General features: G+C 41.2%; 1 protein-coding gene across 2 annotated transcripts in view; it reads right to left on the bottom strand.

The window, feature by feature from the left end:
- Positions 1–1,931: 1,931 nt before the first annotated feature.
- GATAD2B (GATA zinc finger domain containing 2B) overlaps positions 1,932–21,359 on the bottom strand; it is a 49,397-nt gene continuing 29,969 nt past the window's right edge. For both annotated transcript variants that reach the window (XM_024748327.1, XM_024748326.1), the window contains exons 2-11: positions 12,687–13,022; positions 8,591–8,720; positions 7,783–7,914; positions 7,341–7,469; positions 6,715–6,885; positions 5,713–6,028; positions 4,491–4,693; positions 3,452–3,562; positions 3,177–3,294; positions 1,932–2,529 (exon numbers count right to left, since the gene is read on the bottom strand). In XM_024748327.1, coding sequence (XP_024604095.1) covers positions 2,396–2,529; positions 3,177–3,294; positions 3,452–3,562; positions 4,491–4,693; positions 5,713–6,028; positions 6,715–6,885; positions 7,341–7,469; positions 7,783–7,914; positions 8,591–8,720; positions 12,687–13,021 — 1,779 coding nt within the window. In that variant the 5' untranslated portion in view covers position 13,022 and the 3' untranslated portion in view covers positions 1,932–2,395. The remainder of the gene's footprint in view (positions 2,530–3,176; positions 3,295–3,451; positions 3,563–4,490; positions 4,694–5,712; positions 6,029–6,714; positions 6,886–7,340; positions 7,470–7,782; positions 7,915–8,590; positions 8,721–12,686; positions 13,023–21,359) is intronic.

Below are 21,359 nucleotides of genomic sequence, written 5' to 3'. Positions count from 1 at the left end.
AACTTGGGTACCTCGTACCTCTGAGCACCTCTGAGCTGGGGGAGGGGAGACATAACAGAAATGGCACTTCATCATGGGGGCTGGGGGGGGGAAGAAGCTAGACAGACATGCCACAAGGCAAGATGACTTGCAGGGAAAATATTTTTTTAAAAGCTTCCAATTTTGTGGAAGAGGGAAAAGCAAAACCAAACGATTTATCCAGTGCTTTCAAAGCACAGAGGGCAAAGGAGAGATGTAAGAATATATCTTTATATATATATATATAATTTTAAAATAATCCCAGACCCAGTTCCACTAACCCCCCTCCCTCTCCCACCACTTACAGTCAGGGGTTCCACATTCCCCAGAAAAATACTCGAAACGACCCCATCACTACCTGTTACTAGCGTCTAGCTTCCAGATCATTTCACCACTGGGGGAGCCCAGACACAGGCTGCATCTCTGCTCCTTTATTAAGTGCTCAATGAATTTGGGGGAAGGGAGGAAAGAAAAAAAGCCAGGAAGGCCCGTAGGGCCAGTATAATCACCCACAGTGGCTCTGGAGTATGGGGAGTAGAGGCCAGTGTGGGGGGAACTGAGCCTGATTCCAGCTCCTTCTCCCATCCCCTCCCCAAACTTTATGGGGAGGATGTGCAGTTTGTGTGTGTGTTAATTTTAAAAGTGCCTTCTTACTTTAAAAAATTATTTAATTTTAAAAATAAAAGTGGGGGACCTTCCCCAGGTTGCTTTCAAGGGTAAAATGTTAAACTCCTCTCTTCATACCTCTTTGCTGAGAGTATCCCTTCCTTGAACTCTGGCAGCTTCTACGGCTGGAGAGGCAGGTGGGCATACACTATGAGGAGAGCAGAAACCTCTACCTTTAAGGGGCTTCCCTTACCTCAAAAACAGCCTGGTCCCCTCCCCCTTCCCCCACAGTATGGGCAAATGGGATGCTAATCTCCCCAATCCCCAGAACAGCAACATTGCACAATTCAATTCATTCTCTACATTAGTAGCACTTAAGAAAAAAATAAAAACAAACAAAAAAGCAAAATTTATAGAATTCTGGGGAGAAAAAAGACCACATCTACTTGTGTAGCACAAGTCCAGGATTGGTTGTGACGTGAATTGTCTGGCTTTGAGCGGCTGGCTCTGCAGTTAGTGCAGCAGGGTCAGGGCAGCTCCAATCTGTTAGGTGCCCTCACCCTCATCTCCTGGCGCTCAGAAGGTAAAGAGACAAATGGGAAAGTCGCAACTGTTGGGAGGGAAACCCCTCTTTCTTTCTTCCTCTATTTCCTCCCTTTGACATTTCACTCACTCATGTCCATCCAATGTCCAGGACACCCAGCAAAGTCAGGCTAGGAATAGCCACTCCTCTATATTACAGATGGGGCTGTGGTTACCAAGGGCAGATTAGGATTTAAAAAAAGAAAAGAAAAGAGACAGGGATGGGGGAGAATTTTACAAAGAAAATAAGATGAAATAATTCGGGGCTAGTTGGCCTGGAATAGACTCCTGTATCTCCACTGGGGTCAGGAGACCAATCTCATTCCCCCAGCATCCAGAAGGCCAGGACCTGGTCTCAGTCCTCCTTGGTTCAATATTATGCTCATTGTCACGCCCCTTTCTCCCCCTTCTTTATGGGTCAATTCTAGGGTGGTTAAGTTTTAAAGCTTCTCCTTCCAGGCTCTTTCCCCTCATTCTTAGAGCCCAACTTCAATACTCAACACTGCCTCCAGAACTGTGCAGCTCAGAGACACCCCAGAGCGGGTGTGCTATTCCTCCTTGTTTGATGCCACCACCTCCCCCTGACCCTGGGGTTAAGTGCATTAAAAACTTCTGCCCCTAACACTCCCAGTCATGTCCTACTTGGCAGTTGGGGACCCTACTGCAATGCTCCTATCACTTAACTGAATATCTCAGTGAGAGGCCCGCGTACCGCTTAAAAAAAAAAAAAAAAAAAAAAAAAGACGAAAGAGAAAAAAAAAATATTGGGGGGGAAATAAAAAGGTTTAACCGTCCACTGAACAAAGGGACGACACACAACATCATTAAAAATGATAATAATAATTAAAGCATAAAAACAAACTTTAGAAACACACGTCAGAGGGCTTGGATTTCTCCCCAGGACCTCATTCTGACCTCTATCAGAGGCAAAGATCCACCTCACTGTTATAGAAAACTGAAGAGAGAAAGTGGCAGAAGAACAGATCGCAGCAGTGTGAAATAAAGAGGAGGTGGTGGGGCAGGGCGTGTGTTTTCTTGTTGATTTCTACTGTTTGTCTTCTGTTTTTCTGTTTTGTTTTCCGTGTATGGTAGGCACCAGTACAGGCACTGCATGCGACGGAAGTTGGGGGCAATGGGAGAGGAGAGGAGTAAAGGATACAAGGTTGGGGCAGTACAAGTGGAACAGGCGTTATTTCTGTCCACTGATGGACTGCGATATAGACCGGGGAGGGATCATGTCTAAAAGGTATTCCCGCTGTCGGTCTGCCAGACTGGGGGCTTTGTGTCCTCCAATACCAGTGTTCAAGTATGCAATGTTGACACCTAGACCCAGGAGACAAAAGTGGAGCACAGGTATTAAAAGAGGAAATGACACCTTCTTCCACACTACCCTGGGGCTGCAGTGGTGGAGATGCAGAGGAAACATTAGAAGTTGTCTACATCTTTGCAGACTCAGTTAAGCTTTATTTCAGTAGCAACTACCCACCCTGCTCCCAAGCTTTAGGAAAGGTCTTCCCAAAACTTCAATCCTACCGGGAATAATAAACAGTCCTCATGGTACAGAAGAGTCAAAGAAAACAGTGGTGAAAGGAAAATAATCAAGACAAAGAGGGAATTACTGAATCTGCTTTGGTTTTGGGCCTGCTGACTGTAAAGAAGCATCCCTGGGTCATTCAAACTGGATCAGGACAGTTAACCCTGCTATTCTGGCCAAAAGAGATCAATAACCGCATGCACGCTAAGAGGGCACACTAGACAGGACTGTGTCATTTTCACCACTAAAACCCTAGTGTACTGTGCCTAGCATGTAATATGGATTTAGCAAACCTTTGCCAAATAAGAAGAGTGAAGGGAGTAGGGCCTAAAGAGCGAGCAGAAAACAAAAGAAAGAACAATTCACCTAAAGGGGCTGCTAAAGAATTGCATACTAATTAGTATGTTAGAAAAGTTCTCAGATCAACCCTTCTTACCTGGCATACCAAGGAGGCCACCTGGCACAGACAGCTGGGGTGCCTGTGCAAAGTTGGAAAGCATCGAACGGGCAGACGTGGGTATACCACGCTGGAGACTGCTTTGGGGCTGTGGAGCCTGCAATGAGGAGGAGACAAGCGATCATAACTTTACCATGATGGAAGGTGTAAGGGGGAGGTAAGGATATGGGAGTACAGAAGAGCAGTATGATTTTCGGCAGAAGAAAGGACAAATTGAGATAAATGGCTGACAAAACCTCAAGAGAAATCCTCACCTGTCGAAGCGTATGATGTCTCATTATGGTCTCTTGTTTACTGACACTGGACACAGCTGGAGCCGTAGTGGGGGAGAGTGCTGCCTGCTGCTGTAATCGCTGTTCAATTTCCTGTTGGGAGTCATCAGGTCAAGTTGGGCAGGACAGCACCCAATTTCCTAACCAGAAAACCTAGAGGTCTTCTTATCTCTAATGTTGCCAGCTAGTTGGAGGGATATGGAAAAGGCAAAAGAGTTTGGTGGGGTAGGTGAACTAAGATCTCTGGGTACAAGTAACCTACACACTTCAATGATTAGGAATCCCTCTCTCCAAGAAAGCTGGCTCTCAGAAGTTGGCTGGAGAGATCTGGGTGTTGGCGATGAGCTGACTAATGTAATTAATTAAGGCTGATGAGTTACTAAGTTTTATTTTTTGACTCTTGTCTACCCATTTTCCAGGAGACCCATGATGCTACCCAGAGGGGTCTGATGGGTGGTGGGGTGGAAAAGAATCTGAGCTTCCCAACACATCTTCCCCACTCCAAGATATTCTCATTCTATTAATACTATATGAGAGTTCACACACTCTAGCAACTACTAATCTTCATTGGGCTACTTTATAATCTACCCTTTCCTTTGTCATTTCTTTGTCAAATATGGACTGCAGATAATTACTTCTCTCAAAGAGATTTCTAGTACAAATATAAATCCCTCTCACCAAAATCCATTTGTTTAAGGAAATGAAATCAAGAATAGAGGAATTATTTAGTACTACCAGGGAAAGCCAAGAGTCTCAAGCCTTTGTCCCTTTCCCTTAAGCTCAGCCATATGTCATTATGCTCTTACCCAATCAGAAACAGCCAAATGGAAATGGGAAAGGCAGAATGGTAAGAATAAAAAAAGGGAACCCAGACCTCTAGGTTCTAGGAACTTAGATTCAGAAACCTAGATCACCTGGACTGTGGGGATCAGAGAGACAACTCCTCTAAACTAGAAAGAACTGACTTTTGGGAAAACCAAACCTGGGCAGGTGGCTGGTGAGAAGTAGTCAGAATTCTTACCTGTTCCTGCTGTAGGGCTTTAACAAAAGCATTTTTCAGTCGGTTGGTGTGTTCTGCCTTTAGAGCCTTCTTCTGGTTCGAGGTCATACATTGCTCACATAGAATCTTACCATTCTTTTCTTGCTTCCAGTGAGGGGTGAAATCTGTGCGGCACTGGGCACAAACAAAGGGTTCAACCCGCAGAAGTGAGGCACAGCTTTTCCCTAGATGCCAACAAAAAGAATAATCAGTGGTTTCACATTTCCTCTGTATCTCCTCTGTTTCTTTTCATCAGATGATCTTTTTCCAGGAGTTTACTCTGCTGAATTAAGAAAGAGCCTCTATAATTTATAAAATACTTTTATTTCATTTGATTGCAACAAACCATCACTTTAGGGAATTAGACAGTACCATCCCCATTTACAAATGAGGAAACTAAGTCTAAGAAACATAGCTCCAAAAGACAAAACTGGGACAGGAACCCAAGTTTTCTGATTTCCTGTTACACCACACTGAGAAGAAAACGTGTGTCAATTCAGTCAAAGGGCTCCACCTAATTCCGCCAGTACTTTTGCTTCTTAGCATCTCTTTACCTCAGTCTACACTTATCTCTATCATATACATTCATAATTTTTACCTATCAGTGTCTGAATTATTCACTTTGTGATCTATTTATAGCCAATACTGAGCCCTTTAGGCACTTTCCTCAGGTGTTCCCCTAAGTCCTTATGTTTAGAAATTCAGGCTTAATAACTTTTGTCAGAAGAGACTGTGTGATGTTATTAATACTTTATAGTTCAGTGTTGGCTTACAGCTTTTATGTGGTCCTAGTTATCTTTATCAGTCTATTTTCTCAACTAAAAGCACTCAAACAGCAGGGACTGAATATAATAATGCAAACACAATGCCACATAAACACTAACATTAAAAATAAGTGTTCTAGTCTTCAAATTATGCATGCATCACGCTAGGCACATTTAAAAGAGCTAACGATATACTGCAAAAAACAGACAAGATATACAAAATACACAGCAAAAATATTAAGTCTAAGATACACAGACACACAAAAAGCTTTTTGATACGCTGCTCCTAAACAGTCTCCGAATCAGAGACAGGAGGTGGTTTGGCAATAGTAAAGAGAGATTATTTAATATTACACAGTACCATGCGATACTCTGCCCATATCAATCAGGTCTGACAACTTCTTGTTTAGATAAAAAGACTGACCAACAAATAGCCTTACCTTGGCTGTCGATGACACTCTGTACGACTTCTTCCAAGCCTACCATGTAGATGAACTCACTATTGGCTGCACTAGGCAGGAAATGAAGCAAGGGAGCAGGTGGTTTAGGGGGTGGAATCTCCAGGAGTGTCTTTTCCAGCTGTTTGCGAAGAGCCAATTTGGCTGCAGCCTGTGAGTTGGCAGCATCGGTCATGGCGCTGGGGCTAGGAAGTGGTGAGGACACCCTGTTCACGGTCCCTGGCTGAATATGGGAGGCAAGGTTCATATAGATGGCAGAGGATGTTGTACGCTGACAGGGAACAGAAGAACTTGACTGCTGAAATAGATTGAGTATAGGGGTCAGTGATGGTATGTGGGAGAAAGAACCAATTCTTACTTTCGTGGCAGAGAACACTATCTGATCCTAGTCTGAACTACTTAGCTTCCCCCAAGCTCAGAAAAAGACAGGAGGTGTCCAACTTCTCCACTGCTAAAGGACTCTGGCATGTAAGAAAGGAGAATGATAGTGGCTACTAAAACTGCTGAGAGAGAGACTTCTCTGGTTGCACAGTGGTTAAGACTCCGTGCTCCCAATGCAGGGGGCCCCGGTTCGATCCCTGGTCAGGGAACTAGATCCCACATGCATGCAGCAACTAAGGAGCCCGCCTGCTGCAACTAAGACCCAGTACAACCAAATAAATAAATAAAAATAAAACTGCTAAGAGAAAAATAAAGATTTGGGATGCTTTGTCATACATCCTTTATGCTTCTTATTCCTTAGGTCCCTCTATCTCTTTCTTCTAGGCAGATTTTAGCTTACTGCTGCTCTGCTGCATATAACATTTCTTCTCTACTACTAAGTAATTCCTCAGTGTTTCCACTTTGGGGACCACTGTCAACCCACCAAAATTACCTTTGTTGTCCTAGAGTTTCTCAGTGTCCCAAAACTTAAAATCTATGGTCGTTTCAACAGGGAAAGCAAATAAAAGATTTCTCTGTTTCCCCATGAGGGCTCCCTCTTACCGGTTGGTAATTGATGGCGGGATTCATATTGGGTGTTGTGGTGCGTACAAGGCCAGGCTTAGGTGGGCCCCGCTGACCCTGTAGCTGGGCTGGGTTTGGCGCAATCACACGTTGAGACATTAACATGTGTGGGAGGGTGGTATTGGTCGCTGAACGGATAACACTGTGACCCTGAAGGGCAAGAAGAGGAAAAGAGATAGTCATAGCGGTAAAACGCTTCTCAAAATGCCAAAGAGAAAACACTGCCTATAATACATAGCTAAGTGGAAACACAGAAACATAGTCAGACTTGGTAATTTTGTCTAAGGATCTATGGGGATAAATCTACCATCACTATAAAACCTGATTAGTGGTTAGGAATTCCCTAGCTTCTTTGGTATAAACTATTTAACCCTCTATGGAAAAGGGCTAAGCCGGAAACCTCTGGAGAAGAAAGACTACAGTGGGAAGATTAGTTATTCATCCTTCTCCTGCAGACTAAATCATGCCATTAAGGACCAACAGAATTATCTATGGTAATAACACCTCTATCAAGGCCAGGTTCTTCTATGATCTTACAAAAGCCCCAATACAGAGATAGGATAACAGGGCCCCCTGAAACTAAGATCACACTATGGGTCACATACCTGCAATGTCCTCAAATTCTGTTCAACCCCTTGGGCCCCAGGCCGGGATGGAAGCTTGGAGAGGCCTTGCTGTCCCACATGGGCAGGAGATGGCTGAACAATAGATGCTGCATTCTGTACAACTGGAGTCTGTGAGAGAGAAGAGAAAATGAGACAGTGGAAAAGGCTAATAATCGGAGGCAGAAATTTGGTACACTTCTAGACTTTCAAAACTCCTTGTCAGTCTGAAGCTCCTGTTGACCAGGAGGGAAAATAAGAAAAACAGAATCACTGTTTTCTTGATTAAGGCCCAAGATTAAAAAAAAAAATCACTATTCCTAGAGACTAAAAACCATGGAACCAGAGAAGAATGAGCCACCCAGCTGAATCTACCTGGGGCAGCCCATTCTCAAACCAGTTTTTCTTTGCTTTCTGCTAGTCCCTTATTTCTCGGACAGAGTACCTTCTGGACGACATTCTCTTTCTGTAGCTGACTCTGTCTCAGTTTCTTTAACAGCACCAGTCGGGCTTCTTCCAATCGCAGCTCATCTCTCAGCTGCTTGATGAGCTGCTGCCGTTCCTCAATGCCTTTCCCCTGAGGAAACATGGAGACTATCAGCTATGGTAGCAGTTACTCAGAGTCCTTTCCTGCAAGATGATCTCTTCTTTTAGGTCCCAAACCTCCACCTTCCACATGAAGCACAAGGGGCAATGGAATTGTTATCTTTGTGTCCCTAGCACACAGTCTGGCACAGTGCCTGGTATTCAGTAGGTACTCAAAAACTGCTTACAGAATGAAAGAAGAGACTACATATAAATGCTAATTAACCAGATTCCTGGCAAAATAGAAGAACAGCCAAAGGGAGATATTGCTTTCCTTTAAAATAATGTTTCTCAATCTTTTAAAGCCATGTTTCCTCTAGAAATACATGAAAACTTAGGAATTCCTCCATATTCCGAAACCCAGGATAGAGTATAGAATGTATCCTTCTAGCTAAGAGTTTACTTTACATGACTTGAATTATGAAGTTTTCATTTTCCAAAGAAATTATATTGAATATGCATTTTCAAACTCTCTTCTCCACTTGATTCTAATAGTTCCCTCTAAAAGGGCACACCCTTGAGGTTGAGAATCACATATGAAGAGTTTCATCAATGGGCAGTTTTTAGATCCAAAAAGTAAACACTAAAAAACCAGACATGGGACTCTCAGGGAATTAAAGAGAATAGTAGAAGCAAGAAATGAAGAAAGGAATCTTTCTTTTCTTTACCTTAAACATCTCTAGGTTGGCTGCTTTGAGTCTTTCTTCCATTCGGGAGCTGGAACGGGGACTGGAAGCCTCATTATCAGACAAAACAATGATGTCTGGGGAGGGAGTAAGCCTTCCTCGGTCTGGCTCACTAGACAAGAGAAGAAAAATTAAGGTACTTCCAACAGTGAAAGGTCATAGAAAAGTTCAGAAAACTTTTCTACACTGACCAAAGAAATCCAAGGAAACTTAAGTCTGTCCTGATTCACTCAGGGAAAGACAGAGACATCCAAATCAAAGGATAAAACAGACACCAAGATGTAAGTGATGACAAAACCTCAGCAAAAGTATTTTTCCCATCTAAATTCCTTACAGAAGATGCAGACAGAAAGACACTAACTGGCTTTAGGAATGGGAAAAAGAGATGAGTGTTTTTATCACACTGATTTTAATCAAAATTCCAAATGTTTTCCTTATATCTCAGTCTCCTTTTGGGTTGTCTTGTTAGTTACAGAGAAGGTCAAGAAAGAAATGGTTAGCTTCACAGGGGAAGAAAGACAAAGGCAGTAGAGCCTACTTGTCCACCCCAGATACAGATGACACACTGCTAAGGAGGCAACCCATGATACTGATAACATGGTCCTGCCTATCTGATGATTTACAAAAAAGGAGGTTACATGACAACTCCTTTGACAGTCTATCCTGTCAAGAGTTAAGGCCAAAAGAAGGTACTGTTGTCAATGGTTTGAGAGAATGGACAGTGCTAAGTATAAATGTCTACAGCCTTCTGGAGGACTGAAACTCCAGAATTAAATACATGGGACTTGCACCTACCTGCAAGTTCTACTTAGCATCTTCCCTCAGAAAGAAACTGTCTAGAAATAACTTTGAAATCTAAATCTTCCACACTGGCTATGCCTTATGGCCAATCCTATTTATTAGACAACTCTGGTTTTGGTCTTCCTGGAGCAAGCCTTAAGAGCATCTTGTCCCTCTAAAATCATGAGAAATGGCACTCACTGCGTAAGACCTGGATAACAAGAATCCTGCAAATTCTAATTGCCGTAGGTTCCCAAGTCAGCGGCCATAACCTCTAACTCTCCTCTGATTTCTTAACTCAGAGTTATCTTTGCTGACCCTACTTCTTTGAGATTTATAGTGTATAGTCAGGAGTATGTAGGTCTAAAACAATGTGTTCTTAGATCTTATTTAAACAGGTAACTCAAACCCTTTATAACCACAGATATTTATAGTCCTAAGAGCCTCTGACCATTTCTCAGGGCCTCTTGTCTCAGGTACTGTTGGGACTAGGATGCCTTTTGCACAAGGCACCCTGGATGGTTGGGACAGGCATTCAATTCCTCAACAGGGTAAAACTGAGTTACTAAAACAACCAAATTTAGCTGAGGAAATAAAGTAGGGAGACAGTCATAATAATGACCATCTTGGGAACTACTAAGTTTGTCTGGATTGCTCTATAACCACTGCTCACAGACACAGCAAGCTGAGAATGTAGGCTTACAGAAAAAGAAGTCACTGGAGGGAGAAAAGAACCTTCCACTCTCTAACCCCAAGTTCCTGGAGTAATGGTCAGGCCTAAATGAAGAGTTTGAATTTTTACTTATCATTTCTATATTCCCTCATGCCCCCCCTTCCCCATCCCTAACAAGAACATGGATGAACAACTTTGAGATCTGGTAGATTTCTACTTCTTCTACATGATTCCCCAAGGCTTACACATCGACAGTCAGAACTCTTTCCATCCTGGTCCTGGCTGGATACACACCTCACAGATTATTTCTAACCTAAGGAATTCTTCCTTGCTCAAATGAGTGCCACCTACTGCTTAAGGACTGTCCAGCAACAGGACAATCAGAGACATTCCTACAAGGAGATTTTGGAACTGAGCGACATTTATGAGGAAGTAGTATCTGAGAAAACCCTAAATGATATTTTATTCCCAGATATAATGAGACTCACATTAGATAGATAGCACAGGTAAGGCAAAGCCCAAGTCAAGTTTCATTCTTCAATTTTTTTTTTTTTTTAACTTTTGACCTGGAATTCTGGCCTCCTTTATTAAGCTTTTCCGGGGACAGAAATTATTTTGCTACTTTCCCAAACACATATACGATTTACAATATTTGGTGTTCTTAAGTATGAAACCCTACCAATTAGATAATATTAAAAGCCAGACTTGCTGCTGACATCATTTTGTGACTCAGACTGGCAAATTCCCAGAAATTATAAAACTCCTAATCCTTATCCAGGTAGTAAAAACAAAACCAGAAAGAAAACTGCCATGTCTCGACAGCATTCCAAAACATAAGCAGTGTTGGTTTCATGCATATCTTATTTCACAGATATCATAACTTGCCCAACTGATGGCAAAAAAAAAAAAGATATTTAGGCAATTATGGCTATCATGTCAAGAGCCCTTCCTTCTTTCTGCTTTTAAATTCCAATTCCCTCCTCCTTTTTTATCCACATCAAATAAACCATTGTTCTCCATGCTGAGCAATCTATCAGTCTAGTTCATTCTTACAATAAGCTTGAGGCTAAGTGGAAATAGCTGTCAGTATATCTGGTCTGGTGAAAGGGAAGAAGAACGACAGGGTAGATAGGGCCCATTTTTTCACGCAGAATGGGGATCTAGATGGTTTACATCAAGCCTCTTTTCCTGGAGACCATTAAATACAGTTCCCAGTTTCCAAAGAATCAAGTTTCAAAAGTTCATTCCTCTAATAAAATTAAACACACTGGTAGAGTTTTCAGGGTACTCTTTTCAATACAGAATTTATCTGTGATACACTGTAATTCCAACAGAACTGAGATCTTATCAAAATGTGTAACAATGTTTCTATGAAAAACACATTTTCAGTTCCAATGTGCATGTAAGGAATCCACCTAACATTTCTCCTCTTCATTGTCCCCAGTGAAGTAGGATTAGTCATTTGCCCCAGAAGGTTAAGGGTGATTATGGGGCAAGTGGGTTACTCAGGTGCATTATCTCATTCACCCACTTTTCTTTTTTTCTAAAAGGATCTAAGGATTAATCTACTTTCATAATACTCTGCCGATACTATGTATAGCTCCCAAGAATTTTTCTCTTCTTCCACAACCACTAGAGAACTTACCTGAAGTTTCCTAAGGGTTTTAATGCTATTACCAAGAACAATGTTCCCCTATTGGGTGTGGTTTAAAAAAATAATTCTGGGACAATACTAATAAGTAAACATTATAAGGTAGAGAAAGAAACCCAAGTAAGATTGTAAACCATTCCTTCCTTTTTTCTTCTTTCTGCATCAGTCCAGCTTAAGGATCCTGCTTTAGACCAGTCCTAGGACAAAGTCAGCAAGGTCAACTGGAGGGCAACTGAACAGTGAAGAGTAATTCTCATGTCTATCAGGTGTTTCTGAAACATGAATAAACTGAATGTTCTTAAAACTAGGGTTGTCTATACTATGATTCACTGTTCAGGTAGACTCTAACCTCAGGCAGTTCTAGGTACCTCTTTATATTGTGTTCTCCACAGTTCCAAGTACTCAACCTTGATCAAGACCTGTGAAAACATGTGCTTGTGTGCTGTGTGTATGAAAGAGCACAAGCATGAGGGTACTCATATAAGTGAATGTGTATGCACATATGGGGCTTGGGGAATGTGGCACAAATGAAGTAAGAATGTAGAGGATTAGCACATAAAGTTCCTTGTCAACACAAGAAAAGACAGGCACATGCTCTTTGATGTAATAAAAGCTGGGTCTCCATAATAAACACATCCCTAAAACTCTTGGGATGATCTGAAGAAAAGACTGTTCTTCCCTCCTAAAATGGCCATAAGATTAGAGTGAAAGTGTATATTAACTCGCTTCTAACTGGGGTATCAACTCGTAGTGCCTCCTTTATCCACTTTATCTTCAGGGTAATAATTTTTGGAGGCACCTAGTTTCATCTAGAAACAAGAGGAATTCACGGTCAAGCCAGATAGCACAGCTACGTCTTCATTCAAGAAGCTTTAAGTTGAAAAACACCCTCCTCTCATTGGAAGTCATTCGTTTTTCATAGGCTTAGTTTATGATGAGACCCTATCTATGGAGGCAGCTGAACCAAGCCATACCTCCGTCTAGCACTCATATCCACAGGCTCATCATTGATGTTTTCTTTGCCCGGCCTTCCAGCAGTCCTGTTGTCTCCATGAGGCCTGAGATTCCCATTTAGCTTCTCTTCATAGCCCTTGACACCACTGCCATCCTGTTTGGTGGGTAACTCATGTGGCACTTCAAGATTTGCCAAATCCTTCCGTTTGAGCAGTGCCAACATTTTCAGACGTTCCATGGCCTCATGCCCCTCCATTTTGAGTCGCTTAGCCAGGACATCATCTCGCTCATCAGCTGGGTCCAAGCTCCGCTTCAACAGATTCAGGCGAAGAGCATCCTCTGTCATTCTATCCATCCTATGGGAAGAAATATACAAGTGCTTTATCAGAATAAAGGCCCTTAAATAGTCCATAAGGAAAGAAGAATCACAGGTATATACATGAAAGGTCAACATTAAATGAGCTAACATTCTACCCTATAACTTCCTAGATGATCTATATTAAAGGAGATTTCATCTTTCAACCTCAGCAGTGAAAGTAAACTTCAAATGCTTTCCAGTCACTGAGGTTCTTACTGTATAGATGCCTGAAACCAAATACCATACTCACCTGGATAGTCCATTAAGAGCCTACATCTCTCAAAAAAGTAAACATTCTTTTGTGACTGGCTTTCTGTACATGCATGCTCAAAAGTCAGATGCTTTGGTTTTAATTCTCATACCAAATTCTTCTCCTGCAGAAGACTCTTTTATGAATGGGAAGTTCCTCAGGTTACTCATGCATATCTTTAATTGGCCTATATTACTGATGGAGACCAAGGGCATCTAACAGGAAGCCTCAGTTGTCTGGATACAGCGAGGGTCAGAGGGGCCCATTTATCTGCCCTCAATTCTATAAATTCAGTATCTTGGCTTTGGTTAATGAAGAACTCAGGCTGATAAAAGGTAATATTTTCTTTACTCATACAGCAAAATTATTACAGACAAGCTAATAATCATTGTCCTTCTCATTTTGATTTCTTACACTAACAAAATCTAGACACACAATTTCACCAGCACTTTTTAAATCCAGGATTATCTTCCTAGTAAGAAAAAGCAATGTGACACTGGAAAGAAACATTTTTGAGTCATCAAAACATAGGTTCAAACTGCTACTTTTACAAGGTCAAATATTTAATAAGTTACTTTACCGCCCCAAGCCTCAATTCCATCTGTAGAAGTGGGCACTTGGAAGAGGGCTCAACAAAATTTAATTCCTATACCCTCAGGATATGACTACTACACCTAAGATACAAGATCAGGCTTGATAATTCATAGATTCAAGTAGTAGGACAGAGAAGATTACCAATGTTAATTGGTGCTCTTGCAAAGAAAAATATGTATACACTTGAGACATCTTCCTTCCTGTAGTGCAGAGTAAAATAAGAGCTACCTGATTTTCTTCTAGTTATAATGAGGAAAAACAGTAACCAACAAAAGAATTTCCAGCAAGAGGAAACAGACCTTTTGGAGACCAGAGAAAAGGCAGAACTCAGATCTCTGAATTTTCAGGTAATGTTTCTTAATTCTCTTTCTGTTTTTTTTTTTTCTTGGGGGCGGGTATGCGGGCCTCTCACTGCTGTGGCCTCTCCCGTTGCAGAGGACATGCTCCGGATGCGCAGGCTCAGCGGCCATGGCTCACGGGCCCAGCCGCTCCGCGGCATGTGGGATCTTCCCGGACCGGGGCATGAACCCACGTCCCCTGCATTGGCAGGCGGGCTCTCAACCACTGCGCCACCAGGGAAGCCCTCCTTCTCTTTTTTAAAGAACAGTTTTGTTGAGATATAATTCACATATCATACAGTTCACCTATTTAAAGTGTATGATTAAGTGGTTTTCAGTATATCCACAGAGTTGTGCAACCATCACCACATCAGTATTAGAATATTTTCATTATCTCCTCCTTAAAAAAACCCATACCCATTAGCAGTCACTCTCTTCCCCCTTCACCTCTATTCCCCACTAATTTACTTTCTGTCTCTAAATTTGCCTATTTTGGACTTTTTTTTTTAAGAGCTCTTTATTAGAGTATAATTGCTTCACAATGCCGTGTTAGGTTCTGTTGTACAACAAAGCGAATCAGCCATATGCATACGTATGTCCCCATATCCCCTCCCTCTTGAGCCTCCCTCCCATCCTCCCTATCCCACCCCTCTAGGTCACTGCAAAGCACCAAGCTGATCTCCCTGTGCTATGCTGCTGCCTCCCACCAGCCAACTATTTTACATTCAGTAGTATATATACGTCGATGATACTCTCACTTCACCCCAGCTTCGCCCTCCCACCCCATGTCATCAAGTCCATTCTCTATGTCTAATTCTTTATTCCTGCCCTGCAACTTGGTTCATCAGTAACTTTTTTTTTTTAAGATTCCATATATATGTGTTAGCATACAGTATTTGTTTTTCTCTTTCTGACTTACTTCACTCTGTATGACAGACTCTAGGTCCATCCACCTCACTACAAATAACTCAATTTGGTTTCTTTTTATGGCTGAGAAATATTCCACTGTATATATGTGCCACATCTTCTTTATCCATTCATCTGTCGACGGACACTTAGGTTGCTTCCATGTCATGGCTATTGTAAATAGAGCTGCAATGAACACTGTGGTACGTGACTCTTTTTGAATTATCATTTTCTCAGGGTATATGCCCAGTGGGATTGCTGGGTCGTATGGTAGCTCTATTTTTAGTTTTTTAAGGAACCTCCATACTGTTTTCCATAGTGGTTGTATCAATTTACATTCCCACCAACAGTGTAGGAAGGTTCCCTTTTCACCACACCCTTTCCAGCATTTATTGTTTCTAGTATTTTTGATAATGGCCATTCTGACCGGCGTGAGGTGATACCTCATTGTAGTTTTGACTTGCATTTCTCTAATAATTAGTGATGTTGAGTATCTCTTCATATGCCTCTTGGCCATCTGTGTATGGCTTCTCGGTGAAATATCTATTTAGGTCTTCTGCCCATTTTTTGGACTTTTTTTTTTTTTTTGCGGTAGGCAGGCCTTTCACTGTTGTGGCCTCTCCCGTTGAGGAGCACAGTCTCCGGACACGCAGGCTCAGCGGTCATGGCTCACGGGCCCAGCCGCTCTGCGGCATGTGGGATCTTCCCGGACCAGGGCACGAACCTGTGTCCCCTGCATCGGCAAGCAGACTCTCAACCACTGTGCCACCAGGGAAGCCTGGACTTTTTATATAAATGAAATCATACATTATGTGGTCTTTTGTGACTGACTTCTTTCACTTAGCATTATGGGTTTTTTTGTTTGTTTGTTTTTTTGGTATGCGGGCCTCTAATTGTTGTGGCCTCTCCCGCTGCAGAGCACAGGCTCCAGACGTGCAGGCTCAGCAGCCACGGATCACGGGCCCAGCCGCTCTGCGGTACATGGGATCTTCCCGGACCGAGGCACGAACCCATGTCCCCTGCATCGGCAGGCGGACTCCCAACCACTGTGCCACCAGGGAAGCCCATGTTTTTTTTTTTTTTTTAACATTTTTATTGGAATATAATTGCTTTACAATGGTATGTTAGTTTCTGCTTTATAACAAAGTGAATCAGCTATACATATACCTATATCCCCATATCTCCTCCCTCTTGCATCTCCCTTTCACCCTCCCTATCCCACTAGCATTATGTTTTTAAGGTTCATTCATGTTGTAGCATATATCATTACTTCATATTTTTTATGGCCTAATGATATTCCATTGTATGAATATATAATATTTTGTTTATTCATTTATCAATTTATAGACATTTGGTTTCCCTTTTTTTTTTTTTGGCCGCACCATGTGGCAGGTGGGATCCTAGTTCCCCAACCAGGGATCAAACTCATGCCCCCTGCAGTGGAAGCACAGTTTTAATCACTGGGCCAGCCAGGGAAGTCCCCCACTTTTTACTATTATGAATAATGCTATGAACTTTATAGCATTTATACAAGTTTTTGTATGAACACATGTTTTCAATTCTCTTGGATATATAACTATGAGTAGAACAGCGGGGTCCTAAGGTAACTCTCTTTAACATCTTGAAGAACTGTTAGGCTGTTTTCCAAAATGGCTGCAATGAGGGTTCCAATTTCTCCATATCCTCTTAATTCTCTTTTAACAGCTATAGATATGAAACATATTATAGCATATATAAACATTCTTTAGCTGCAGGATCCCCAAAGATTTCTTATTTTGACATATGTTACTTCTGAAGTGGTTTACCTCTGAAAAATACCCGCAGATGGAGTGACTGGAAAGTTGAATGCTACAGAACATCAAAAGTTAAGCCCTAATTCCACAAAAACAATGTCTTGGGTAATTTGATCAACATCTCATATTGAGAGTATGATTGAGAATACCATGAGGAGTTGCAGATGGTAAAAAGTCTGTCACTCAACTAATTATATACCTAGATGAAAAAAGTACTTTAGAAAAGTACACAGCAAAATATATGAGTGTATATTAACACAGTACAGTGTTCTAAGTTTTGAGATAAATTATATTTATGAGCATTGAAAGTATATGACAAAATGACAAAATTCAACAACCTGGAGCTGAATGGAATTTGGGATGCCATCATTAGCTTGGCTTCTTCAACTGATAGTTATATGAATAGCTGAAATCAGTTCAAAAATTTTCCCTTTTATTATAATGACATAAATGGGTACACTGGAAGTTGGGAGAAACCAGAACCAGATATTTGAATGTCTGAGGTAAGTAATCTTTCTCAATAGATGGCTTGAGAACTCTGACCAAAATTTCGTTGCACACACTTGACTTTACTGGCCCAACTTTATGTACTCATAGCCATGCCTGCTTCAAAATCCAATGAAATATGGATGAATCTTGAAAACAATCATACTAAGTAAAGTCAGCCAGACACTGACTTTACTTAGAAGGACAAGTATTTTATGGTTCCACTTATATAAGGTACCTAAAATAGGCATATTCATAGAGAAAAAGCAGAATAGAGTCCATCAGTGGCTGGGGGTGGAGAGAAGGTAGTAAGAAGTTATTATTTAATGGGAACATCGCATGTCTCTGCGATGAAGAAAAAGTTCTTAAATGGATAGTAGTGATGGCTGCACATTGTGAAAGTACTCAAAGCTGAACTGTACACTTTAAAATGTTTAAAATAGTAAATTTTATTTTATGTATATTTTGCCACAATAAAAAAAATCCAATGTAATAGAGACTGATTAAAAATGGGCAAAAGTGATCTTTTGGGGATGATCTAAAACTTGATTGTAGTGACAGCTGCACAACTCTATCTATCTATCTATTGTCTGCACCACGAGTCATGTGGGATCTTAGTTCCCTGACCAGGGACTGAACCCACACCCCCTGCATTGGAAGCGTGGAGTCTTAACCACTGGACCACCAGGGAAGTCCCTGCACATTTACTTTCAAAAAAAAAATCACTGAATCATACACTTAAATTATACTCCAATGAAATTGTAAAAATAATATTCAATGTAAGTTTGTCACACACAAATTCCTCTCCAAAAAGTAAAACAAAAATTCTGTAAAATGAATGTTGTACGTTGCCTTTTAATGCCTAATCCAACTTTTCTGTTTCTTCTGGGCTGCAAATAATAACAATTAATATTTCTTAAGTACCTACTTAAAAGTCAAACTAGCTACTAGGCACTTTATTATTTCTACTTTAGAGGTGGGAAAAAGTGTCAAATCAAGTACCCCAAGACTGCAAAGCTTTGGATAGTGAATCTCGAATTCCAACGCAGGTCTAGCTCACTTCAAAAATCTATTATACATTTTACAGCTATTTCAAAAAAAAAAAAATCTATTACACAGTACATCTCGCTACTCAGAGAAAGAGAATCTTAAGAAGCAGTGTTGTGTATTCATGTATTTGCACATGCATCTAACACATCCATTCCCCCCCAGACATTACATATATACTATGTGACAAGTTCAGGGTTAGGTACTAGGAGTAAAGGTGAAAAAAGACCAGGTCACTGTCTTTAACAATTTCATTCTGATAGGAGACAGACGTGCATATAACTAAAGTACTTAGATGTTACAAGAACTCATTTCCTCTGCCTTCCCTATATCCTGCTTTTCTTCCTCATAATGAAGAGAATTCAATTCATCCAGAGGCAAAAGCTAGAAGCCTGGAAATCATCTTTGACTTTTCCAGACTCTTAAATCTAAGTCACCAAGTCCTATCAATTCTATTATCTTCCTCTGAATGAGAAAATATGTAACACTGGTGTGTTGCTATTGGCAGCCACCTTGTGACCATGAGGGAAGGCAGCTTGCAGATAAAGCAGACACTGTGCACAGTAGAATACTGAGAGGAGAGCTAATTACACAGCTGTGCCACCAGATCAAACTACTTTGAAGCTAGTCCTGTTACACAGACCAATAAATTCCTTTAATGTTTAAGCCAGTATGAACTCGGTTTTCCGCTACCTAAACTGAAAATATCCTAAAGAATAGATAACTCTGTCAGAAGTGCTGAAATGAAATCAAAGTGGAGATATCCAATAAGCAGGTGGATACAAGGCACACAAAGAGAGCCAGAGTTCAGGCCAGAGCTGGAGATAAATATTTGAACAGGTAAAGGAGGTAATTGAAGTAATGTACAGGGATGAGTGAAACTGTCCAGAAAAAGAAATGAATATATACTCAGAAGGAAAAGAGCCAAGGATAGAACCTTGGGCAGTACCTACATTTAAGGATTGGCTGGTCAGAGGAAACTAAGAGAGCTAGTGGAAAACTAGGAAAGCATGACATGTCAACAAATTAAAGGAGAGTAGTTAATTGTGTCCAACAATTTACAGGAGAAAAATGTCCAGCTTTAAATTTACTGTTGACTGTTGTAAAAAACAAGAATGGCCAGATGGTGACAAAGCTTTAGATTCATGCTAGTCAAGTTTTTGACTCATTGTTAGCCCCAAATCAAAATACAGGTCTGCAGTGAAAACTTTTAGAAGATCCTGAGAGGGAAGAGGAGGGATAGAGGTGAGTAAAATGAATTAATATCTACTGAGCTGCCTTTTATTTACTAGGCAATGTACAAGGCCCTTTATATTTATTCCCTCATTTAATCACATTAGAGAAATATTAATTTATTTTTAGTGAATTAAACTTTACAGTTACAGTTGAAGCACTCTGTGTCACTTCCCCACCAAACCATTCTCTACCCTCCCTTCTTCCCTTCCCAGAGAAAGGCATTATGATGGATTTGCTATCATTCTATTACATATATATGTATCCATAAATAGTACATAGTATAGTATTTATTTATTCGTTTGTTTGTTTAGGCCGCACCACACCTAAACAATTCCCTAGTTCGTGTATTTTTAAAAGTAGCTCTTGGGATCTCCCTGGCCGTCCAGTGGCTAGGGCTCCGCGCTCCCAGTGCAGGGGACCTGGGTTTGATCCCTGGTCAGGGAACTAGATCCCACATGCTGCAGCTAAAAGATTCCCGCATATTGAACTAAGACCCGGCAAAGCCAAAAAAAAAAAAAAAAAAAGTAGCTCTTGTATGTATCCTTTTTCATTTTGCTTTTCAATGTTTAATTTTTTAATATTTAAAATTTATCCAAGTAAATACACGAAGCACTAGTTCATTTGTTTTAACTGCTGTGTAGAACTCCACAGCAAAAATATTTGATTTAGTAATCATTCTCCAATTCAACATTTAGGCACCAATATGTTGATGTTTAAACCAATGCTGTGATTTCCACTTCTGGCCAAGATTCTGTAACACAGGACAGATTTGCCCTCTCACCTGAAATAACAAAAAACCTCCAGACAAAATACATGAAACAAGGTTTTCAAGACACTGGACATCAGGCAACAAAGGATAGTGATCCCAGAGGGACAGGAAACAAATGAGGTGAGCTCTACAACTGCACTCGTTTTTGCCATAGGAGAGTTACTTTCTTTTTTTTTTTTTTAAAAACCCTTTTATTTATTTATTTTTTGGCCTCATGGCACGTGGGATCATAGTTCCCTGACCAGGAATGGAACTCACACCCCCCGCAGTGGAAGCGCAGAGCCTTAACCACTGGACTGCCAGGGAACTCTGCCATAGGAGAGTTTCTAGGACATGATGTGGGGAGGGGGAAATGAGGCAGAGCCAGGCAGACTCCTGAGTTCAAGAGAGGGAGATGGGGCTTCCCTGGTGGCGCAGTGGTTGAGAGTCTGCCTGCCGATGCAGGGGACACGGGTTCGTGCCCCGGTCCGGGAAGATCCCACATGCTGCGGAGTGGCCAACATATTGCAAAACAAACAAACAAACAAACAAAAAACAAAGAGAGGGAGATGAGGGTGTAAGCGTATAGTGAGACAAAGGCAGCTAGATTTCAAAAAGGACAGAGTACCATAGAAGTAAGAACTGCAGAAAGATGGCTGCCGATGCTCCGCAACGGGAGAGGCCACAACAGTGAGAAGCCTGCGTACCACAAAAAAAAAAAAAAAAGAGTAGCTCCTGCTCGCCACAACTACAGAAAGCCCGTGCGCAGCAACTAAGACCCAACACAGCCAAAAGAAGAATAAAGAGAAGAAAAGAAATAACAGTCAAAATGAATAAATGATGAAAACTATAAACCTACAAATCCAAGAACTTCAACAAACCTGAAGCACAAGAAACATGATAAAAACTACACCAAGGAAAAAAAAAAAAAAAAAAA

Source organism: Neophocaena asiaeorientalis, unplaced genomic scaffold, assembly GCF_003031525.2.
Source record: "Neophocaena asiaeorientalis asiaeorientalis breed wild unplaced genomic scaffold, Neophocaena_asiaeorientalis_V1.1 scaffold76, whole genome shotgun sequence".
Taxonomy (NCBI): Eukaryota; Metazoa; Chordata; class Mammalia; order Artiodactyla; family Phocoenidae; genus Neophocaena; species Neophocaena asiaeorientalis.
This window is presented reverse-complemented; position numbering and strand designations above follow the sequence as displayed.